Source organism: Petaurus breviceps, unplaced genomic scaffold (genome assembly GCF_028583685.1).
Source record: "Petaurus breviceps papuanus isolate PSGF00001 unplaced genomic scaffold, PetGlider_PUasm1.0 178, whole genome shotgun sequence".
Taxonomy (NCBI): Eukaryota; Metazoa; Chordata; class Mammalia; order Diprotodontia; family Petauridae; genus Petaurus; species Petaurus breviceps.
In genome coordinates, this window is record NW_027185777.1 from 16,632,404 (window position 1) to 16,658,422 (window position 26,019).

General features: G+C 36.6%; 1 protein-coding gene across 5 annotated transcripts in view; it reads right to left on the minus strand.

The window, feature by feature from the left end:
- Positions 1 to 26,019, minus strand: part of ARHGAP21 (Rho GTPase activating protein 21) — a 144,047-nt gene that overhangs the window by 37,600 nt on the left and 80,428 nt on the right. For 3 of the 5 annotated variants that reach the window (XM_069086316.1, XM_069086321.1, XM_069086319.1), the window contains exons 5-9: positions 23,395 to 23,487; positions 21,191 to 21,269; positions 14,699 to 14,753; positions 7,330 to 7,359; positions 4,170 to 6,051 (exon numbers count right to left, since the gene is read on the minus strand). In XM_069086316.1, the coding sequence (XP_068942417.1) occupies positions 4,170 to 6,051; positions 7,330 to 7,359; positions 14,699 to 14,753; positions 21,191 to 21,269; positions 23,395 to 23,487 (2,139 nt within the window). The remainder of the gene's footprint in view (positions 1 to 4,169; positions 6,052 to 7,329; positions 7,360 to 14,698; positions 14,754 to 21,190; positions 21,270 to 23,394; positions 23,488 to 26,019) is intronic. The other 2 variants (XM_069086320.1, XM_069086322.1) reach the window with 1 other exon arrangement.

Here is a 26,019-nt window from a genome sequence, read left to right on the forward strand (position 1 = left end):
CGGCCCCAGAGTCAGGAAGACCTGAGTTTGGATCTGGCCTCAACACCTCACACACAGAGACACACACACACACACACACAGACACACACACACACACTAGCTGTGTGACCTTGGGAAAGTTACTTAACCCCAAATGCCCTCCAAAAAGCAAAAAAAAAGAACGTGAGGGGCGGCTAGGTGGCACAGTGACTAGAGCACTGACCCTGGAGTCAGGAGGACCTGAGTTCAAATAGGGCCTCAGATGCTTGACACACTTACTAGCCATGTGACTTTGGGCAAGTCACTTAACCCCAACTGCCCTCCAAAAGGGGAAAAAAAAAAAAACTAAAGAATAACGTGTATGGTTACAGAAATATTTGAAGTCCAAAAAATAAAAGGATTAAAAAAGAACGCAAGAGCTCACATTTTCACTCATTCACGTTTTACTTTTAAACTTCACAATAATATAAACCAAGGATTTTTTTTTAATGAAGAAAAGATTATGATGCATTTCACATGGTAAGAATGTGAATTCAAATTTTAAAAGCACACATTGCTAACATGTGCAATAAAAACTGATAATTTAGGTTTTTATCTACTAAGCTATAAGTGCAATAATTTCAAATGGATAAATTGTCTAGCAGACTCTGTTTTAATCAGCCAGTTAATAAATATTTGTACAATGTCAACTATGTGCCAAGCACTGTGCTAAGTACTGGGAATACAAAGAAAGGAGTTAGGACCTTTTATGAAAAAGGATTTGGAGTTGAGGCTGCTAGGTGACAGTTAACAGAGTACGGGCCCTGGAGTCAGGAGGACCTGAGTTCAAATCCACCTCAGACATTTAACACTTACTGGCCATGTGACCTTGGACAAGTCATTTGACCCCAATTTCCCTGCTTTCCCCCTTCCAAAAAAGCAAAAAAGGGCTTCAGAATCTTTAAAATTCATTAACTCTTCAGTGTCATCTAAAAACAATTTAAAAAAACACACAAAATTAGACTAAGCTCATTTTTACTTTTGTCAGAATACATTTTAAAAACTATTCAATTATTTGTATGATCAATATTATTAAGAAAATATGATAGGGGCGGCTAGGTGGCGCAGTGAGTAAAGCGCTGGCCCTGAAGTCAGGAGGACCCGAGTTCGGTTCCAGCCTTAGACACTTAACACCCACACACACACACACACACACACACAAAACCTAGCTGTGTAACCTTGGGCAAGTTACTTAACCCCAATTGCCCTCCAAAAAGCAAAAAAAGAAAATATGATAAATCCAAAAGAAAATAAAAAAGGAAATAAATCTATTATGAATTCTATCTCACTTTCCATTTCTGTGATCCTATAATTGTGCAGAGTAGCTAGGTGCAGTTCATTCAATAGATAACTAATATCACCATAATCATGTACAATGGTAGAGTACAAGATGGCATATTCAGAAGCAGTGGAACATAATGATGCTGACTTAGACAAGTAAGGCAGAATCCCCTGCAGCCTCAACACCCTTGATTTTAGAGCATCTCTAAGAGCCTGCTTACTCTCTCCTAACAAAAATGATTCTCTGATTCTTGGTATTTGGGCAAGAAAACTCAAGGCACAACTGTTCCTTTTTTATGATAGAACAATTACTAAGTCATTTTTTTATTTTAATGAGCACTCACAGATCTCCAAAAGGACATAACTTAAGGTCATATATATAGTTTTAAAATAGTAAAACAAATGGCTTCATCTGTAAAAACAAGAAAACTGATCTAGCCGAGTACTTCCCAAACTGTTTACCAAACAGTCTCTGTATTTTGCATATATGAATGAGTTCCATGAGAAGAAAAATCAACTCTAGAATTATGTCTACTCTAAATTATTAACATGTTAAGTTGCATATAAAAATTTATCAAGTGTTATTTTTCCCTATGAAGAGAAGACCTAATATTTCTAATGGGGGGGGGGGGAGGGAGTCTAAATTTTCTCCAACCTTACCTTTATTCCAAGAATATATATCCCATTAACACATTTCAAGGTCTAAAATGGTTCCATGGCCAAATATCGTCACACTCACAGTCTCTTTCCTCCATGTTCCACAAAGCTAGCAGCATGATATGCCTACAACACAAGGGTGACCACACCACTTTTCCAACCAAGAAACTCTGGTGGCTCATAGACTATCCTTTAGAATGAAATGCAAATCCTTCTGGCATCTAGTCTTTCACCATCTGGCTCCAGTCCAGTTTTCCATTATTCTTCCTCAGGTCCTCTGTGCTGCTGTATCCAACATCCCACCTCCCACTTTGGTACCTTTGCACAGATCCTCCTCATGTCTAGAATGTTCCCCTCCTTTTCCTCCAGTATATTTCCAAGATTCTCCTCCAGCTCATTCTACAGATGAGGAAACTGAAGTAAACAGGGTAAAGTGACTTGCCCAGGGTCACATAGTCAGTAAGTATCTGAGTCTTCCTGCCCCCATATCCACTGCACCACCTAGCTATCCCAACAGCAATATGGAAGTCAGAGCTCTACTGAAATGCCACCTCCAAAAAGCCTATCCCAGTCCCCCTGTTGCTACTATTCTCTTTTCCCTGAAAATCCCCTTTTATTTCTCTCTCCAATATCGTGTGAATAAGCTGTCCTTCACTCCCCTCTGGGCAGCTGTCTCACTTGTGTACTCTTAACCCCAATACCTACCACACTTCCTGGCACATGGTAGACACTTCATAAACGCTGGAATACATGGTGATAGCTTTCATATTATTTTGTGTTATTCGCCTTATGTTTGTCATGTAACTTTTCTAAGTTAAACTGTGTTTTCCCAATTCAACTCTAAGTTCCCTAAGTGTAGGAATTATATCTGCTTTGTAGCCCTCATGTGGCCTAACAGAGCACCTTACACATTGTATGCTCAGTGAGTATGTTGACTGATTTTAATATACTTCCTATTCCTGAAGTAAATTTCTCAAATTTATTCTAAGATTTGTCAAAGTACAGAAGAACCCTTTATGGAGGGTGGATAGCATTTCTGTAGGATGGACAGATAGATAGAAAGATAGGAACTCCATAAGGGCAGAGAATATGTCTTACATTATTTCTATATCTTCACCAATGCCTAACACAGTGTTCTGTCTGTAGCAACTAATTAATATATTTAAAAGTTATGGCAATAGAATGAATAGTAACATAATATGAAAGAGCTTTGAAAAGAAATTAAAGGTATCACCATGACAACACAGGGCTGAGTCAGCTTTTGAGAAAAATTCTGTTTGCAGTGTCACTTGTATCAACTTTATATACATTATACCCACAACTACTGAAGCTCAGAAAGCAGAGTTCTTTTCACCAAAGTCCTTGACACTGTCAGAGCTTGACACCAGAGCTCTACAAAAAGGATTTTTATCAGTATGAACATATTAAAGAAGCCGCATTATGCATTTTGCCAATGCACCCTAGAAAACATGGGACCTTTCCACTTGACTTGCAGCTGAACTCTCTTGTACACGTTGTCTCCTCCATTAGAATGTGAGCTCCCTGAGATCAAGGACCATCTTACCATTCTATTTGTATCCCCAGCCTTTAGCACAGAGTGCTTTGCACACAGTAAGCATTAACAAATGCTCATTCCTTCCTTTCTTCCTTCATTAGTTTAGAATAAAGAAATTTACTTTACAATGTAAAACTCTGCATTCTTTAGCTTTTGTAAAAAAGGAAATTGATGCTAATATATATATATATATATATGTATATAGATATATTTTTTTTTTTTGGAGGGGGGAAGGCAGGTCAATTGGGGTTAAGTGACTTGCCCAAGGTCACACAGCTAGTGAGTGTTAAGTGTCTAAGGCCCAATTTGAACTCAGGTCCTCCTGATTCCAGAGCTGGCGCTCTATTCACTGTGCCACCTAGCCAACCCAACCCCGTAATATAATTTTAAAGGACAAAATTATAATGCATAAGAATTTGTAAAAGTTGGAAAAAACATCTAAAAATTTTGAGAATATATACAATGGACACAGAAAGCTCTGCAGTTAGTGAATTATATGTTCTCATTATCTGTTGGCAGAATTACAGAGACATCTACAAAATCCCATTTCTTACCATGAAAATGTCTTTCCAGAATATCAAAATATTTGGGCTATCAGCTAGAAGACACCATGAGACCCATTAATTTTGATGAAGTGTATTTAAACCAGGGAGCTCACCTATAAATGGAATGGATGCCAGGGAATCACCAGGTGGGCTGGAACTTGAAGCTTTCCTTTCCTCGATTCTCTTTATATGGACTTCTCGGCGTGCATCATTAGGCAACCAGCAAGTAGTGTCTGATGCAGTCTCCTGGTCATTTACTGCCAAGATGTATGACTGGTGCCTCAAAGGCTGTGGTGTTTGGCGCCCAGATGGAGGTTTTTCCCTAAGGATCACTGATTCTTTGTTATCTAGAGAGTCTGATAGTTGAATTTCACCTTCTTGTGAATTTTGTTTGATAGATGGTTCTAAATCACCTGAAGGAAGACAGCTTTCACTCATCTGAAGTCCAAGCTTGGCAGAAGCTATAGATGAAGTGGGGGACTTCCCCGTATCAACCATGTGGTCTGGCGCACTCTCAGCTCGTAATCTTGATTGCTGATTTAATAGATTGCTTGAATGTAAGTGATTTATTGGTCTTTGGTCTTTGATAGCTACAAATGAGTTCTGGCTAAATGGTTTTGCCACATATGTAGAAGGAGATTTCAAAGAGTTACTTCTGACTTTTACCAGAGGTGACCTGTCTTGTGAAATGCCTCGAGGCAATGATGTTTCATAAGTATTTTGAAAATTCCTATTTGACTGCAATGTTTTTAAATCTGTTGAAACTTTCTGAAATTGAGACCCAGATCCCACTCCTCTACCACTCACTCGTCTACTATCTGAATTTAAAACGCTAGGAGCCACAGTAAAATTTGAATTTCGAAAAGACTTATGAAAGTCTTGTTGCCTAGATCTTTCGTAGATACCTCGTCGATCGTCCTGTTCTGTAAATCCAGTCCATTTATAAGTCTGTTTTCTATCGCCATTCAAATCAGACACAAGGCTCTCTGAATTTACCTTTTCTGATGTATCGCCTTGCCCGCCAAGATAATCCCATGAACGTGTTCTATGGCTCCTAAAACTAACTGATGGGGAAGTGAGTGCCCCTTGAGATGCACTTCTTGGCCAATACTTCATCAGCACGGGGTCCTCTAGTCTTTCCTGGGACACGCTGCGCTGCCGGATCTGAACAGGCTGAGGTGCTCTGTCGTGAGAGGTGCTCCTTCGGCGTGCCTGGCACACAGTACGGTTTGATACCACCTGGCTATAATCTGTTGTGCTCTGAGAAGCTGCTCTTAAACTATCTAATCTTTCTTGAATTGTCCTACACCCCATGTGTAATCGTCTGTTATCTATATATTCTTTGTAGGTTTTATAGTTCTTCCAGTCTATATGCTGATGAGAATTTGGAGAATAATGATTAGTAGAAACAGAGGGAGTATCCACTGCTTGAGGCCTACTGCTTGAGATTCCTTCTGGATGACCACCATAGTTAAGAGATTTAACGGAAACTCCAGAAGGATCTACCGATCTTGACACTGGAGTCTGATGAATTAAATGGGTTGTGGGAACTGAAGATGATGGTGATAGAGTCCTTGACACTGTTTTTAAAGAGGCTGGTTCAATGATGCCATACCTGACTTCTTCAGTTCTGTGTGACGGACCTGTAAGGTTATTTCTACCAGATGACAGATCTACAGCCTTCTCAGAAGGCACAATGACAGTCCTCACTGTTTCATTGCAAACACACACTGCTGTATTGGACTTTGCAACATCTGGTGGTGATGGAGGCACTTGTACTTCCATTCTGTAGGCCCTGCCAGGTTGGGTCAGTCCCGGAGTACTGACTGGCTGTTTGCTCAGTGAAGAGTCAGGAGGAACTACTTCCACAGGCTGTGCCTTTCCTGAAGTGGAGGGTGAGAGCCAGGGATAGCAAATGGGCGGGGGCTCAGGAATATTGTGGGCATTGCCACTGTAAGCTTCATTGCCTTTCAAGTAGGCATCTTGAGAATATGCCTGTGAATGAATGAAAATAGGGTGTTATCTAAAATTTTTAAAAATAGCAATTATTTCTGCTTTTAATGTTTGCTTCAACACAGACATAAGACCACATTACTTAGTGACACAAATTTAGAGGAAAAAGTCAGTTCAGAAACGAAGTGAATTGTAAAATTTGCAAATAACATGAATTGATATTTTTAATCATTCACTTTCTAACATTCTGGTGAATACATCAAAATCTTTTCCCTTATTTGCTACAAACTGCTTCTAAAACTCCCCCATTTAATCTTCTTAGTGCTGTTGGGATTTTGGCAGGTTAAATGGCTTCATAATAAATCCCATAAGTCAGAGGATTCTTTTACCCCTGCCAGATAAAAGAAAATGAAAATATTAAAAATTCTAGTTATATAAATATATTTTCAGTGAATTAACTTTTTGAAATGATATCTAGTATTAGCCATTAATTTCTAAAATGATGCTATTACATAAAAGTTTAATCAACATGCTAACAATTTTACATTGACAAAAGGAAAAATGAGCATTTTTAGTATTAAGTACATATAATGTATACATCCCCCAAGCTTAAAATAATTCATGTTAGCAAATTATTTCCCATCTTACCTTATGTTGAGCTAATGATGCCTAAGAAAACTGGTTTCATTACATTTTGCAACTTTCATTTATCTCCCTCTCTTACAAAGGTTTACCTACTAATTATGTCATGCATTCTAAATTATTTTTCAATAATTTATGACATTATTTAGAAAGGTACTTAAAGAACTTTAGATAATTAAAATGGAACTAGAGATCCCATAACACAGAGATGGCCAATGCAATAAAAACCTTAAGCTCAGCATTTACTCAGGATTTGATACAAACAGATGTAATATTTCCTATTCTAAATCATAATAATCTTAATTCCGAACCAATGAGTCTTGGCTTTTACACTTAGGCATGCTGTAAAGCAGAAGTGCAGTCATCAACCTGAGAGCTCAGTAAGGGGAGGGGGGGGCGCCTCACGAGAAGGAGGGCGAGGCACTCAAAAACCAGATGCAATAAATACTACATTGAATACCAGCTAAATTTAGGATATGAAAGAAAACATCCCCCCCTCCCGCCAAATAAACATCACAAGCACATACTGCACATCAGCAAGGTTAACTATATGAAGGGATTTCTGTGACCAAACATCTAGTTCAGTAACTTGCAGGTTTAATAGACTGTATTATGACAAATGTATAATAAAAAAACATGCCTTACAAATAAAGGAAATGGCTACTGTGCATTTCTTACCAGTGCTGTGACATCCTTTGTAAACTGTAGCTGGCAGAAAATAGGAAAACATAGTAAAAGCTACTTACTGATACAAAGACAGAATTATGTTGTCATATTGGTGCTAGAAACAGCAAGCTAAAAATACATGTAGAATGATTTCTCTGGAAGGTTCCAACTGAGGCAAAGGGGCAGTAAAGCATAAAACCCTTCAGTGCTCCTGTAAGCACACATGTCTCAGGCTCCTATCGGCTTCTTGCTTGATTTTTCTACCACTGCAGAAGCAAAACCCATCTCTGCCATGACTCCTCGGTACATTTTTCTTCTGCAAGCACAGTGCTCTGGTAATGTGCTACAAAGCTTCCTTTCCACTAGGGTAACATTGCTGTCTCTCATCTCCCTGGAGCTTCTACTGAGCTCTGCTTCCAGATGACGAAACGAATGCTCGATTATGCATTTAAAACAGTGCAACCCTCCTCCCAATGAATCTGAACACAAGCAGGAGCTGTCAGCTGACCATGGCTGCTCTTATACTCTATTTCTAAAATAGGGGATATGAGAATTCTGAAGAAATAACCTCTCCTTGCAATTAATTTCATTAGATCTATTTCATTCAGGAAACAGAAGCTTAGGCTATCACTGCAGTGCATTTTAATAGAGTAGCCCTCCTTCTATGAGAGGCTATAAAAGAACTAAGACAGATACTTAAAAGGTTATTTCCAAACCAAACCTGATGAGGTGAAAACTCTCAAAAATAGCTCATTCAAGAAACAGTGAGAAAGCCAAATGACATTTGTTTAAAAACAAACACTGGCCATGCAACAAAGATCTAAGAAAGCAAGTGATCTTGCCTTACAGTCTGGATCCATATTAAATTCTTTAAAATTAATTCATATGATTATTTTTGAAAATTTACATGCTATTTAATCACATTTTTTTTTCAAACAGCAAATATATTAAGGCTGATGCATCTCGAGCAGAAATAGTCATTAAAATCACTTAAAACTCAAGATTTATGTGCCAAATATTTACCACAAATTAAGTGGGTTAGTCAGGGCCCAAGATGAACCTACTGGAGAAAACATCTGGACATGCCATTATATGTCACTACCTACCAGAACTAAGTAAATTACTATTTGGGTACTAAGTGAATAGTACCAAAAGATAACTGAATTGGGGTAATATAATATTCTTAAATTATCTTGATTTTGTCTGAATTTGTTTGGGATGAACTGTTTATTTATAAACACAAAAGTGATGTTTTAGATAGCATTTAATAGCACAAAATAAGTAGCTCTTAAAATATTCGATCAATGGTAAGGTTTTTTTTTTTTTTTTTTTAATGTTTTCAATTTAGCATTTTTTTTACCCTATTTCTACTTCCCCTCCCAGAAATTTCCTTCATTGTCGTATTTAAATTCAGTTAAGTGTTAAAGGCCTATGTTTTAAAAAACTAAAGCCTTAACTAATGAAAGTGTAATAACAACCCCTTACTACTCAAATCACTTTTGTAAGGATGTAATATAGGGGAAAAAATACCACTATAATAAGGAGTAAAAGGTTGTCAACTGAAATCTTTATCTGGAAAAAGAATTGTGAAGGGCTGGCTAATTGAATATAATATTAAATATGGGAAATAATAGTAATTAATAATTAGTATTACATACTATTATATATAATATGTAGCATATATAGTAATTAATAATTACTAAAATTGCACATCAAATAAAATAGCCTTATTTCTTTGTAAACAACTATTTAAAACAAAATAATCAGTCTTGACTATTATGTGAAAAGTTGGTAGGAAAAAAATGTTAAAAATCCTAGTGATCCCTCTACTTTAAAAAGGTCTCATCATCTCTTATAACAAAGTAAAAGAGCGAAGTAAAACTAATAATGTAACATAATACAATGTAACATTTCATATCTGTATCATTCCCTGCCACCTCTGTGTTTTAATTAAGAGAAAAATATATCTATTTCTCCTATTCTCACCTTCCAAAGGGGAGGTGGGGCTGGACAAATTTCTTTTAATAAATATGCCTAGTCAAGCCAAACAAATTCTCCCAAGGTGGTATGCACGCACGTGCAAGTGCATGCACACACACACACACACACACACACACACACGTCACATTCCACACCCTAAATCCATCATCTCCCTACAAAGGCCTTCTGGAATGAATAGTCATTGTACTGATTGATCATAGTTCTAACACTTCGGGCATCTTAATTAAAACTCTTAATCTGATGTCGCTTAAATTGCCTAAGCAACTGATACTGATTTACAAGAAAAGAAAGAAACTTTCATAATTCTTACGTATAGTCTCTCCTTTTCTAGGAAAGTGTTCACAAAAGTTTCTAAACCAATTTCTGCCTAATCTGATCTTTCATAGCACCTTCTACTTTTCTTAGTCACTTATCCATGTTCCATTTTGTATTAAATCCCTTGCTAGGCCAGGAACCTATTTTGTTCTTTTAATTCCCCAAGCATTTAACTAGGTAACATGAATATAGTAGGTCCTTTACAAGTGCTGAAAGAATAAATAACCCTGCATTTAATTTCCATAGCCTTCTTAAGTAATTCTACTACATTTCAAATAACTAGTCAAAAACTTCAAGAAAATATGCCTTACAAATGAAAACAAGTTCAAATTATATTTCTCAATTTAAATAATATATACATTGTTTTGTAAGTAAATCCAATATATATTAAAATATTTAATGGCAAAAAAGATTTTAGCTGTTAGTCAATGCTCATCAAAACAGTAAGCTCAGATACACTGATATAATTTTGTAAGTGTTCTATATAATATTAGCAAAAAGGAGTTCACAATGAGGATAATGATTTAAACTATTAAAGTCACTAAACATTTAACATAAAAACTGTCTCTGAGGGGGCAACTGAGATCTAATTTATTATAAAGGACATGGAAATGTACTTCAAACATATCAGATTAAAACTCACAATTGTTAAGATATATAGAAGTAAAAAGACTATTCAGAGGTCTTACACATTTTCCTAAAAGATTAAAAAATCAGGGTAGTTAGGTGGCACAGTGAACAGAGCAACAGCCCTGGAGTAAGGAGAACCTGAGTTCAAATACAGCCTCAGACATCTGACACACTTAATAGCTGTGTGACCTTGGGCAAGTCACTTAACCCCAACTGCCTTGACCAAAAAAAAAAAAAAGATTAAAAAGTGACATAAGTGAATAATGTACTTAAATAGTAAAATATTTTTATAATTTTACATAAAGTTTAAAACAAAGCAATACAAAGCTCAATAAAATTAATAATTAACTGTTCTTTAGTTCAAATAGAAGGGATTTTCAGGAAAAGTAGGTATACTCTAGAGAAACTATATTTCTCATACCTAAGCTTCTCTCTGAGCTTAAATACTGCCCCAACAATTTTCCAGAGCTCCCTTCTCTAAACACAACCAATAAAGTCAACTGAAAATGTAAGTTTTAGTTCCCGCAGCCTAATGTTAATTAAGTCAAGATTTGTAGCTCTAGTTTGTCAGTCTGCATTTTAAAAAGTAATTGTTGGGGCAATTCCTTCAGATTCAGAAGATTCCATCTCCCACTCCCTGTTATCATAATTCCAGTCTGAGTAAAACTGTGACAGTTCGCAGAGTCACTGTTCATTTGGCTTAATGATCATTTGACCCACAAACTATAGAGGTATCAAATAATCAAAATAGCAATAAATAAGACCCCTTTACAATATTATTCAAATTGGTAAAGGGAATTTGCCCCTTATAATGTCTTTAAAAAGGGATGATGAACATTATTTACAATATTTATAATACTTTTTAAAAGTAAAAATGCATAGAGAAAAGAACCAAGCTAAACAATTAAATGACACTTTAAGGCTGTGAAGCATTAAAAATTATTAGTCACATTTTTTTTCTTTTGAAGAATTCATCCTTTATCTTGTTTCATTCAAGTTTTGTTTTCTGCCACTGGTTTCCTGCCATGTACTTCCTCTGTGCCTTTGCATCAGCTGTCTCCAATGGCAGGAATGTGCTTCCTCCCTTCTCCTGCCCATCCTAATTCCCCATCTATTAGTGCCATCTCTCCCCAATCATTTTTTGTTTAATTTGTATTTATTCTGTACATACTTACATGTACATGTTGTCTCCCCAGAGTAGGTGTGGAGGAGGGGGGAGTACAATTCTTTGAGTGGGATTGTTTCTTCTTTTTTCTATCTCTGGTATCTTACATAATGACTAGCCCATAGTAGAAAATGCTTTCTGATCAATAATTGAATTTTTAACATAATTAAATTCTGTATTCTCTCCTTTACAGATTGGCCCCTCTACATATTCCTTCTATAATTTTCATGTCATGGAACCCGGATGCATAACCCATTCTTCATACCCATCCCATACCCAACTTCTTATAGAATTTTTCTTTGAGTCAACAACCTTCATCATGGCTATTAAATTGTTAATGTTTAAGTGAAGACTCAAATCACCAGTTAAAAAAACAAAGCTAAACCAAAATTAAAAACATTTTTGCATAAGATAGGTTAGAGCAGTTTGAGGATCACCTGAAAACTCCTAACAGGCTACTGTATTAAGGGTTCAAACTTAGAAAAACTGCTGCTCAAAAGCAATTTGAGAGAAGAGAGAGTTGGGGATATGAGCAGTTCAGTCCTCTGATTTCATTAGGGACTCAAGGTCAAGACAATCTCTTTGCCAGTGCAGTTAGACTGAAGTGTATAATGCTAATATTAGGGAGAGAACTGAGGGAATTCAGAAGTTAAATTGCATCAGCTCCCAGGGCTTCCTGACCTCTGAGGCAAACTTCTCATTATACCAGCACACCTCTCTGAAAGCAAAATATTTCTAACATATAATTATTAAAGAATATCAGAAATTACATTTAATGTTTGAAGAATGCCTCATCTTTACACATGTCCAGTTTTGAACAGTTTCTTCAAAATATGAACTGCACATGTTTTTCCTTATACTATTCAGATCTCTTCATTAAATTAGAATGAATTTAGCTATGAATTAGGGCTGAATTTAAAGTTGTTTTCTTTCAGCATTTTTATACAGATGTCTTTGATAGATAATTTGTAATATGACAGAAATATAATTTGATAGAAACAACTCAATACCACTTTTGCAAAACTGAAAACTGCTATAAGACACAAATTATTTCTATTTGATACTACTATAGATTATATTCAAAACAGTGATTATTTTGCCTTCACAGTTCTGAATTGTGACACTCTAAAACTACAAATGAAATTAAATATAAATCATATTATTTGGGAGTAGGAAATAGTATTAATATGCACACTAATGAGTATGATACCTTTAGGTTCAAATAATTAAAATTCTGATTATTTTTCTCCTTTGCAATGTTTTTTTTTTTCCCATATTCGTTTTGAATAAAATTGAATGGGACAGGATTGACCACCTTTCCCTCCCAATTATTCTATATGTCACACTAAAATGCTTTCTCCTCTTTGTCGACCAGAACGATATATTAGCAATTTTTTACTTGTTTTCTTAATCAATTCCAATTCAAGATACCCTATGGTCTGACTGTTCTTACTCTTACAGGCTTTCACCAGTCTTAATCCTGACACAGACATGATGGCCTCTAAAAATGAAAAGAGATTTCAGTCTGTGATATCCCTTTACTCTCTTAAGACCATGTGTGCAGTGCTCCAGGAAGGGCATCTTCCACACCACCCTATTCTTTCTTTCATCACCTATGGTGTCTACATCCATAGCTTGACTGAATGCTCTTTCTGCTGCTCCTGAACACAAACCTGTGAGAGTTTGCCATATGCCTATGCAGACGAAAATGTTACATGGTGGGACAGCTGGAACCCTCTAACAGAGAATTCAAATGGAGTTTTTCAAGTTTTCGAATGGAACCATATACCTGGGAAATAGTAGGAGAGGAAGACTTTCCATAAGGTTGTAAGCAGGTCCTATTTTTAGTCAGAGAATTCGGTTCACCATTAAATAAATCAGTTATAGTTATTATTGTGTGATATGAATGATGTCAGGCTTTATTTTTCCAAGTTACTTTTAAACTAATGCTCTACCAGTAACATTTACACAATCATACTAATTAATCCACAGTATAGTGGAAGAACTGTCTCTAGACTCACGAGGACCTGGATTCTACTCTTGCCTCTCTAATTCTACCTTATCTGATCCTAGGTAAATTGCTTAATGTGTTTTAAAATCTATGATCCTATGACCTCTTGAACTTCAATATACTCAACTATAAAATAAGAAGGTGACTAGATGACCTCTGAGATATCTTGGAGCTCAGTATTTTGATTACCATTGTCTCTTACATAGTACTATGGTGGAAATGTCAAATTTATTGGTTAGCACTAATGAGGAGTAGGTAGTTTTAACTACTATATTGTACTTAAGAAAAAAATCCAATTTATATTAAAATGACTTTAATTGATTAATAAAAATATTTTGCTTCCCTTGTGTTTTCTCAGATATCTTTCTCCTTGTTTTCATTAGCAATGTGGTTTACTTTTTTTGTTTTCCTAAAAAAAATAAAATATTTCCCTAGATATGATAAGTAATATGAAGATAAATTTAATTTCTTATTTCTTATGCCTGTGTGATTTTCATTAACTTCTTTTAGTCTACTGCTCAATTACATTTATTTTACTAAACTATATAGAACATTCTATACTATAGTATATTACTAAAACTATATAGAACATTCTGGTGACACCTTTATTTTTTGTCATCTTTTCCCTTTAGTAATACTGAACTAAGGAAAAAAAATGAAAAGTTCCATTTCACTTTTATTTTCTCTATTACAATGAGCATACAATTTGTGATAACCACATTTGGAGAATTTCCTGGATGTTATGCAACTTCATCCCCTGACTCTACCTAGAACATGTTCTCCCATAAATTTTTAGATAGCAATGTAAGGTGAGTGCTATTTCAAATCAATGCAGATCTAAGGATGAGTAAATTCATTCTGCTGGAGAAAGCACGGATTGGCAGGCACTGCAGAAACACAATGTGTGATTTCAGCCCTCATATCCAGGAAGTGGCAGGGACTTTGCCACTTTGTTTTTGGGCCTCTAGTCCTAGCTTAGCGCTTGACACACAGCAGGTATATAATCAATGATATCAAACTGAATTACTGAGAACAAACTGCAGGCAGAATCTTGATGAATGTTGCTTTCTTCCCTGCACTCAGGGGCTCTTTCCTTCAACCAACCAAGACCATCAGATGCCCAGAAACACCTTAGACAACATTTGGCCTAAACTTCCTACCCAGACTTAGTTCACTTTTGTCAGGATAAGCTGGTCTCTATCACAAAGAGATTTAATTGAGAGGTATGACTTATTGCTGGTTGAGTAAATAAAACTTACCACTTGAAGGATATCTTCATCTTTTGGCATAACACTAAGTTCCAATGTGGTATCACTGAAATAAAACAGAAATACATTTTTTTTAGGAGAGATGCAAATATATGGGAGAAGTCAGAGGTCAGTCAATTCAGAAATGTTCATAAAATTATTTAAGGCTTAGACTGTTTTCTTAAATCATTACTTTCTAAATCCAAATTATTTAGAATATGAAAAATAATGCTTAGCTTTTAAATAAGACTAGCTGCCTATGCCCCAAACAATTAATTCTTATTAAAATATAAATACCCCAAGTCTACTTTTAAAAGTTTCTTAATGAGGCATCAGAAATTTTAATTAAACCAAAAAAAAAAAAGAAACCAGAATTCATAGTAAACAGAATGGTTTCTTATTTCATTTCAAACCAGAGACTATATTATAGGATTTTTTAAAAAGTTGAATATCATAGAAGGAGAGAATGAGGGTAGTCTTTAAATCATCATATTAAGAAATGCTCCTTTCTGTATTCAAATTCAATGTTTCAAAGAATATTTATCACATTAAATGAAAACTTCATTCACAAGAAAAACCCTTATTTGCTGTCATGACTGTATTTTCTTTACTCTGTAATAATTTCTAATTTTTTGGGGGGAGGGCAGAAAGTAAGGCAATTGGAGTTAAGTGATTTGCCCAAGATCACACAGCTAGTAAGAGTGTCAAGTGTCTGAGGATGGATTTGAACTCAGGTCCTCCTTCTAATTATACAATTGGCAAAAGACCTGTTCATGTTTTAGAGCTTAATAAGACCTTACTTCATTTTGATGCTATAAAGCTATTACAAGTAAACATTTTCCCTATCTAAAAAAAAAAAACACAGAATGAGTTATGTAAATCAGATTACGATCTGGTGTCTGAAACATGTGGACAGAGCACAGTCAATGTTTCCAGACCTAACCTAAAGGCATTAAGTACAATTTCTGTAATTCAATCAAGATATTTAACCCTTAAAATCCCTTAAGTTTATCACTATTGCTTTTTGTCCAATCTATAAATGCAAAAAGAATGGCAAGCGAAGTAGAGCCACTGATTTGAACAAGGACACCCCCCAGGCAGGGGGTTTTATTTTAGTAGCTTAGTGTCAGTAGATAATACATACTGATGAGATAAATTCTTCTGCAAGGATACATTTTTACATTAATAGACTGCAGAATCTCAATGGCATTATGTTCCATTATCCATTTGCTACCAACTGCAGACAAAAGGAACACAATTTTTTTTAAAAAAAGATAGGATGAGAAAACTTATAATATTTCTCTATATTTCCAAAGTTTGTTTAAAAATATTGTCATTCTGAACAATTAAAGTACTCCCAAAGAATAAATTTATGTATATGATAACAAATTAATGTATATTTCAAGGAAAACAAACCATAAGAGAATGACATATTTAGAAATGAATTTTTAAAGGTGTTTTAGCAGTTAATTTACATTTATAGGCACAAAAATATCAGCAAACAAAACACATATTAGCAACATCCCAATTATTTCAGAGAAAAGAGCTTGGAAGTATCTCCCCTATCTCAACCTCCTGAGGCATCATGTTCAAATTGGTACCACTATCAATCAGTTAGAACCAAGATATAGACTATGTATTATCTCAGAATCTCATTCACTAGGGGTGGCCAGGTAGCACAGCGAGTAAGAGCACCAGCTCCAGTGTTGAGAAGACCTGGAGATCAAATCCCGGGCTCATACACTTAGCACCCACCCAGAAACACCTGGCCGTGTAACCTTGAGTAAGTTACTTAACCCCAATTGCTTAGGGGCAGCCAGGTGGCTCAGCCAGTAAGAGCACCGGCTCCAGTGTCGGGATGACCTGGATCAAATCCAGGCTCAGATACTCAGCACCACACCCAGAAATAACTGACCATGTAACCTTGAGCAAGTTACTTAACCCCAATTGCTTTAAAAAAAAAAAAAAAGAATCTCATTCACTAACTTAACTAAGGACATTAGAATACATTCTTGAGTATCATTGTATCACTTAAAATGTTTTTAATTTGCTTGTATATTAATTATGATTTATGTGTATTCTGTGCTCAACTTCCCTGAATATTAAGTGTTAATCCACAGTATTTAAAATATATGTGTGGTGTGTGTGTGTGAATTTTTCTTAAGTTTATTTGGACTTCATTGTCAAAAAATAGTTTTAAATAGAAACAATTTGAGCAATTAGATGTTACTTAATTTTACTCTACTCAATATCACTATCTACACTAATAAAGAGGAAACAGGGGGCGGAGCCAAGATGGCGGAGTAGAAGCAAGACCTTCCCGCAGCTCTGGCTTCCACCTTCCCCAATCCATGTAAAAAGGGGACTCTAAACAAACTTTGGAGCTGCAGAACCCACAAAATGACACAGAGAAGCTAACCTCCAGCTCAGGACAGCCCGACAGGCCGGCAGGAATCGGCCAGCGCAGCGCTCTGGGAGCCAAGCCCAGCCCCACGCTAAGGCTTTAGCCCCAGGGAGGGCCTGACCAGCCACCTGCCAGAGGGACTCCAGATCTGGACCAGCTGTGGCCGTTTCCAGATTTATCAACACATAGACACAAAGGACAAAGTGAGAGATCAGAGCAGTCTGGACTTTGGGACACAGTAAGTGGGAGTGAGTGGTTTTTACCTCCGGAGCAAGAAACCGCTGAGACGCCAGCACAGCCAGCCAGAGCCACGGTGGCTTCAGCTCCTGGCCTGCAGAGTATAGGGAGACCAAGCACCAGTCTGAGGGGTAATCGTTCTTGCTTTAACCTGCTTGGATATGGATTGCAGTCTAGGGTGGAGGTCCTGGGGTGTGTGTCCAGCTTGCCAGAGCGTGTGGAGACCTCAGAGAGGGCACCCATCTAATACCTCTGGCAGCTGAGAAAACCCCAGCGTTTGGGATGAAAACTGCCCTGTCTGGTGGCGGAGTCCTACTGTGGCAAAAAGCCCAAAAGTCAAGTAATTGAGTGGCAAAATGAGCAGGCAAAGGAAGCAAAGCAGACAGAAGATTCCAACATTACACTCCTATTTTGGGGACAAGAAGGAGCAAGGCATGGAACGGGAGGAAAACAGTAAAGTCAGAACTCCTGCACCAAAAGGTTCAAAGGAAAATACGAGCTGGTTACAGGCCATAGAGGACCTTAAGAAGCAGATAAGAGAAGTGGAGGAAAAATTGGGAAGAGAAATGAGAACAATGCAAGAAAATTATGAAATGAGAGTCAACAGCCTGACTGAGGAAAATAATACCTTAAAAAACAGACTGACTCAAATGGCAAAGGAGGTCCAAAAAGGCAACAAGGAGAAGAATGCCTTAAAAAGCCAAATTTGCCAGATGGAAAAAGAATCTCAAAAGCTCAATGAGGAGAATCATTGCTTCAGAATTAGACTGGAGCAAATGGAAGCTAATGACTTTATGAGAAATCAAGATGCTGTTAAAAAGATCCAAAAAAATGAAAGAATAGAAGGCAATGTGAAATATCTCATGGGAAAAACCACTGACCTGGAAAATAGATCCAGGAGAGAGAATTTAAAAATTATTGGACTACCTGAAAGCCATGACCAAAGTAAAAACCTAGAAATCATCCTCCAGGAAGTTCTCAAAGAAAACTGCCCTGATGTTTTAGTACCAGAGGGCAAAATAGAGGTTGAAAGAATCCACCGATCACCTCCTGAAAAAGATCCCAAAAAGAAAACTCCTAGGAATATTATAGCCAGGTTCTGGGAATTCCCAGATTAAGGAGAGAAAATTATAAGCAGCCAGGAAGAAACAATTTGAATATTGTGGAAACACAATCAGGATAACCCAGGATCTGGCAGCTTCTACACTGAGGGACTGAAGGGCTTGGAATGTGATATTCCGGAGGTCAAGGGAGCTGGGATAAAAACCACGAGTCACCTACTCAGCAAAACTGAGTATCATGTTTCAGGGGAAAACATGGTCATTCAGTGGAATAGAGGACTTTCAAGCATTCTTGCTGAAAAAACCAGAGTTGAATAGAAAATCTGACATTCAGATACAAGAAGCAAGAGAAGCATGAGAAGGTAAACAGGGAAAAGAAATCATAAGGAACTTATCAAAGTTGAACTATTAACATTCCTACATGGAAAAACAATAATTGTAACTTATGAAACTTTTCTCAGTAGTTGAAGGGATTAGAAATATACATATATATATATGTGTGTGTGTGTGTGTGTGTGTCTATATATGAGGGTATATGGGCATATGAATACATATGTGAATGTGTGTATATATGTTTACAGGTATACATAGATAGAGGGCACAGGACCAATTTAACAGGAAGGGATGATACTTAAAAGGTGAAATTTAGAGGTGAGAGGAATATAATGAGAGGAGATGGGGAGAGACAGATTGGGGCAAACTACCTCATACAGAAGAGGCAAGGGAAAATGGTTACAATGGAGGGGAAGAATAGGAAGGCAAAAGGGAATGGGTCAACCTTATTCCCATTGAATCTGGCTTGAGGAGGGAGTGAAATACACACTAAATAGGGGATCTCACCCTCCAGGAGAATAGGGGGGGGAAGGGGATGAGAGGGGGGATGATGGGAGGGAGGGAAGTTGGAAGCACCCACTTTTGAAAAGGGACAGGACCAAAGTAGAGAACAGAACAAGTGGGAGGTGGCATAGGAGGGAGGGAAATATAGTCAGTCTTTTACAATATATCTACTATGGTATTGTTTTGCATTAGCCACACATGTACAACCTATACTGAAACTGCTTGTCTTCCCAGTGGTGGTGGGTGGCAGGGGGGGAAGGGAATGAATCTTGAATTGAAAGTTTTAAAATCAAATATTCAAATATATACATGTATATACATATATGTGTTTATATATGTGTATATATATGTATACATATACTATTATTAATACCATGTTACATGTAATTAAGAAATAAGATATACAGGCACTGAGGCATAGAGATCCACTGGAAAAGTTGAAACGGGTATGGGAGAAAATATGGGAGAGAGCAGATTGGAGGTGGGGATATCCTGTGGGACTGCTGTTTTGGGGGGATGGGTGGGGGAAAAAATTCGTAACTCAAAATTTGGCGGAAACGAAGCTGTGACTAAGATAACATAATCCAAAAATCACTTAGTTTCTGAGAGGCAGTGCAGTGTAATGTAAAGAACAGTGGACTACTAGATCTCACTTACCAAGCAATCAGACATGTAACTCTAGGCAACTGGTGGCTTTTCTGAGCTTCATCTGTAAAACTATGGGGAAGGAGAGCAAGGGTTCCCTTCCCACACAATACTTTTGACTAGGCTAACATACACACAAAGGTAAAAACCTCTTCGCACACATACTCAATTTAACTTAATTGTGCGTCTAATCCTCTCTACCTTGGCTCTACTGATGGGCCTTTTCTATCTGCCTGGAAAAAGTGGTGGGGGAAGAAGGAAGGCAGAAGGACAACCCTAGGTCATCATGGGTAATCTGCCAAGTGTATAACCAACCCGCTGCGTTGGTTATAACTAATGATATTTATAGATCTATTTAAATATTAGTATTATTAATGACTAACTAAATTATTTTTAATTTTAACCACTGAGTTGGTTATAGCTAATAATAATTATAGATCTATTTAAATATTAGTATTAATAATTAATTTAAATTATTGATAAATTAAAAATAAAATAATAATTAATTAAATTAATAATAAAAGTAATAGATCTATTTAGATCAGGCCTGAACAACATTGTGAGTTGCTTGTGGCCTGCCAAAGGATTTTGGGCAGCTTGCAAAATTGCAAATCCCTTAGCAAAACTGACTATGTGAAGCTCTCTTTGGACAGGTCCACAGAACATACTTCCCACTGGCTGCTTGTGGCTTAAAGGATTTTGGGCGGCCCAGGAAAAAAATAGGCCTAAACAACATTCCCACAGGCCATATGTTGTGTAGGTCTGGTTTAGATTTATGCATTAGTGAACATCTTCATTTGGTCAACTTGCTCCTCAAATGGCTTGCAATTTATAACACAAAGAGGGACAGAAAAGTTGAAAAGTAATGAGCTATGGAAGAGTGAGTAGTAGACATGTAGTCTAGAAAATGCTCAATGCTATCTCTTCAGCAACAGCAAATTTATCTCAGGTGAGATAACTAAACACAAATTAAAAAAGAGTTTTCAGTACAGGTTCATTAAATCAAAAGTTAAAACACTGTATTTCCATTACAAAAAAAAGGGAAAACATTTTTTAAAACCTGAAACTTATGATTCATAATTCCAGATAAGTGGTTTTAATGATGAAGCCAGTAAAGCTGCCAAATAGAAGCATCTAAGTCATGTCCAAGTAAACTTGGCTTCTAGAAACTCACAAATGCTTTAACCCCATGAAAACTCAAATCCTCATCCCATCACTTCCCAAGAGTAATTCAATGCTTCATAAAGATTACTCTGCTGAACTGAAATGTGAAATAGAAACCTAATTGTGGCCCAAATCAACGTAATTCAAAGATCTTACCTGTTCTGAATTAAAGCAATTACTTGGGAATAGGTTTTTCCAATAACACTTTCACCATTGACTTTTATAATACGATCACCTGAAAAGAGAGGGGAAGAAAAAGCATGAGAAATTCCTAAGGGAAAACGTGTTTTGGCATCCCTTATGAGGTAGGTGGTTAAAGAGTTTATGTTATATGAAGTCATTTATACCAACACAGAAATGAAAAAAAAAAAAAAACTGAGGAGGGCAACTATGAGGCAGAGAGAGAGTTTTAAAAGTCTCATTTGAGAAAGTAGCTCATGACCTTCTACTGAAAGCACATTTGTCTACATGAGGAATGCCGCCGTTTTCAAACAAGATCACAGTGGAACTGCTATCGGCTTTACAGAGCAGCCACTGCTCTACTACCTAGGATCCTATCACCGACCAGGAGAAGGGGGACAAGCAGCAGTAAATGACGGAATCGCTCAGTTCCCTTCCCTGTACCCCATCACTACTTGTGTAAAACACAGACCCATATAGGAAGAATAAACAAACTCTTCTTCCCCCCCACCCCTCTCTTTTAATGGCCTAGTGGGGTTGACTAATTAATTATCCTTTTTTTTTTAACCTGGCTTTCCTGACAGTAATAATTCACTTTCACATATGATTTAAGGTTTGTACCTACATTATTTAACTTGAGCCTGACAACAGTCCAATGAAGTAGGTATTATCTTCATCCCTGTCTTTTACAGATGAGGAAAACTGAAGGACAAAGAAATTTAGATTTGTCCATGAACATGAGGCTGGTAAGTGCTGGTAACGGAATCTGAACTCCAGCTCTGAAGTGCCACACACTAGTGCTATGCCATACTGCCTCTCCTAATGTCCCTAGAGCTGGCTGCAGAGCATAGGTATGTGTGTTTAAAGACAAGTGTGCCTGTCTTGAAGCTGACAAATTTACAGGTATTCAACTGTTGGCCAAGAAAGAAAAGCTCAGATGGCACTTGGTTAGGCAGGTCAAGTGTTAGGAAGGTAGAGATGACCTGATAGGAAACAGCATATCTAGACTATTAGTAAGCTCACAGGAAAGAAGAAAAAAAGATGAGTGATCTAAATGTGTCCTATTCATTGTCCCCTGTTTCATCTTCTCAACCTGTAGTGATTTGAAAAGTTATGTGTTCCACATAAACAGACATTGGAAATCTGCTCTTATGTTCTTAACATAAGAACAAGGTCCAGAGACCCCCAAGGAGTCTATGGAAAGAAAAAGACTTCATTTTGTAAGTTTTACCCAAACAATTTTCTTAAATATTATTCAATATAGTTATTATTTGAATACTAAAGAGGTTAAAATGCTACAACTCTTTACTCAAAAGCCAATGAAAGACTGTAGGAAGTTTCTAGGTAATTCCTGTTAAAAAGCATTTCTTGATGATAGAATGTCATTATTTTAAACATTGAGCATGTTTTTTTCTACGAAGTAGAACCACAGACATTTATTAATCAAACCTATTTCATTTTTATAGTATATTGCAAGTGGATGAAATAAAATAAAAATAATAGTTGATACTTACAATACTTCAGGGATAACAAAATGCTTTATGTACATTATCAAGTTTTAATGTTTAGAACAATTCTAAGATAAATGCTACTACTATCCCCATTTTATGGATGAAGAAAGGCTCAGAAACTTTTCAGTGACTTGTGCAACTGTGAAAGTTGAGTCTAGCGTCAAATATGGGATTCAAACTGAGGTCTTCTTGACTCCAAGTTCAAGAATCTTTTTACTTGAGTTTGTCTGGCTGGCTGGCTCTCTCTCTCGCTCTCTCTCTCTGTCTCTCTCCTCACTCTCCCTCTCTCTCTCTTGCTCTCTCAAGTTTTAGTGCCAGGCTTTACAGCTTAAAACTTCACTAAAACTTTTGGGACACCCTGTATACAGAATAATCCCAAAGGTCAGATGACTTGCCCTACGAAATAAATTATTCCTCATGAGGGCATTCTAAGCAAAGGCTGAATTGTTAGGTACACTGTAAAAAGGATTCTTGTTCTAGTTTTAGGTAAAGTAGATAGATGGTTCTCTGAGGTTTCTCAGTCTAAGAATGGATAAAGAAGAAATAAGGAGAAAAACCAGAGAAAGGGGGACTATATGGAGGATGAAATGGGCAACTTGGAGAAACAAGTGGAAAAAGCAAACAGAATATTGTAAGCCTCAGGTAGCATAAAGTATAACAGAAGAGTACCTGTGCATAATCCAGCTTCAAAAGCAGGTCCTCCTTCTTTAACTTGCTTAACAAATATGGTATCCATAGGCTCCAGTCGGTTTCTTTGCTTTCCTGCAGAAAAATAAAAAGTTTTTAAAGATACAAGCTTTTATTTAAATATAAAATTTTTAAACTAATCACCAGAAAAAAAATTTTTTCTTATCTTTATTCTTTCCCTATCTTACTGGCTACATCCTGCATGCCTACCAGCCTTAAAACATGCCCAAATCTGTTATCCCTTAAGAAAAACAAAACTTCAAGAAAAACTGCCATCCCTTTGGGCCAAAGGTTCTTAATCAGAGGTCCATAGATTTCAGGGAGGGGGGGGCGTCTATGAACTTGGAAAGGAAAAAAATTACACCTTTATTTTCACTAATCTCTAACTGAAAGCTAGCAATTCCTTTAAGTATTTAAAGACATCTTCATAGCCTTTGCCGGATTGTCAAAGAGTCAAGAACACAAAAAGAGTAAGACTCCTGACTTAAAGAAAACTTTCTGTATCTTCTGCAAACACCTAGAAAAAAGCTGTCAACATTCTCATCTTCACTTGCTCTACTATTAATCCCCATAACACTGTTCTTATGATTACCCTTTGCAATCGGGTTTCCACCTCACCATTCTGCTCTTGCCAAAATTACCAATGATCTCAAAATTGCCAAATCTGATGATCTTTTTTAAAGTTTTTATTGTTTTTTACCGTAACTTTGATGTATTTTGCACTGTTGAAAAACCTTTCTTCCTGAATATTTTCTGCTCTCAGAGTTTTTATGACACTGCTCCCTAGTTCTCTCACCTGGGAGTTTTTGATAGCAGTGAAATCACAGGTCCAGTCTATTCTTATCTCTGTATATTCTATCAGAAAGCCCCATGTACTACACCTATGTTCTTCGAGCCAGAATGACATTTTTGTGTTTATATGCCTACTGTACCTTGGAAGTGAAATAAACAGATTCACACAGAATAGTTATTTTATGTCTTCTGATCACGCATATTCTCCAAGAAATTTTACATCCTCAAGTATATCTCAAAATGATACTGAATATTTTAACAAACTGTTTCCCTGTATTTTCTAACTACTAAGGTACATCAACTAACTGCTTTTTAAAAACAGAAATAGCAAAGATTCAATCATCTGAACTATCTGCTACTAACTTTAGCAAACAAAGACCTTTCACTTACAATGAATTAAAAAAGGAAAATCCCATAAAAGGCTATTTTCAGCATACTACTTAAGAGTCTCTAACAAAGTTCAATATACTTCAAGGACAAAAATTTTAAAATAGTGCTTGTACTATTGCTTGCCCTTGCACTTTTAACAACAACAACAACAACAAAAACCCCACATGTTGTTCCCTTGACAGTTTAATTTTTACACTACTAGGAGTTATAAAGACAACCATCTATTTCTCTTTTCCCAAAGATATGAGTACTTGGCAAATTGTGCTGAATGAACTACCTGCTTTCATGATCAATCACATAACAAAAAGAAAATAAAAACATCAGATACATATCTTCTAGTCCCCCAGATTCCATATCTATATAAAAACAATAAAATGTAAGTCCTTGCTAATGAGAATGAAGAAAAATAATTATTTGGCATTAATGTAGAAACAATTTCAAGGACTTGGACAGTCTTGTCCTATGGAGCAGTTATAGCCTAGGACAGGAGTGGGGAAGCAGTGGCCTTCCCAAGGTCCTTGGGTGAGGCCTTCTGAAGCTCAAAGTTTTACAAAACAAATCCTTTTATTAAAGGGATTTGTTCTGTGAAGTTTGGATTCAGTCAAAGTGTCTCACTTGAGGACCAAGTGGGCTACATGTGGCCTTGAGGCACATTTATTGCTTATCAAGGAGTTACATACAGTCTAACAAGGGAAACCACATGTGAACAGGTGTATACCAACAAGCTATATAGAGGAGAGGCATCTTTTATCATTTCAATGATGATGCCCTCTAACATTTATATGTTTTAGCACCTATCCCAAGGGGCCTTTCAAGGGGTACAGAGACCTGGCTCTGAGCAAGACAAAGTAAAGGCTCACCTATCAGAGTCAGAGGATCAAGGAATATAGAACAAGGTTGCAAGGGGTGGGGCGGTGGAACGAAGATGGCCAGAATGAAGCATATGGGTCAGTAGTTGCTGATGTCTTGGTCACATTACCAGCCTTCTTAAACATAAAAGTACCACTGTGATTTTAGGCATCCTTCTTGAATCTTTTGGTAATATTCTGAGACTTCCTCAGTGTCTTTATTTTTTTAAATGTGTTTTCAATCAGGAATTTAAGTTCTTTCTCTCCCAAATTCGCCACTTTTAAGAAAACAAAATAAATCTTTGTGACAAAAATGCATAGTCAAATAAAAAAGTCCCACATTGGCCATATTTAAAAATATATGCCTTATTCTATACCTATATTCTATGACCTCTCTGTTAGGAGGTATGCAGCATTTTTCTTCATCACTTCTCTGGAACTGTCTGATCATAGTTCTTAAGTCCTTCAAAGTGGTTGTCTTTACAATGTTAATGTTTTTAAACAAATTATCTTCTTTGTTCTGTAGAAGCATCTCCTTAGTTTCTAGGTCTTGGTTAAATTGCTATAAATATTTGTG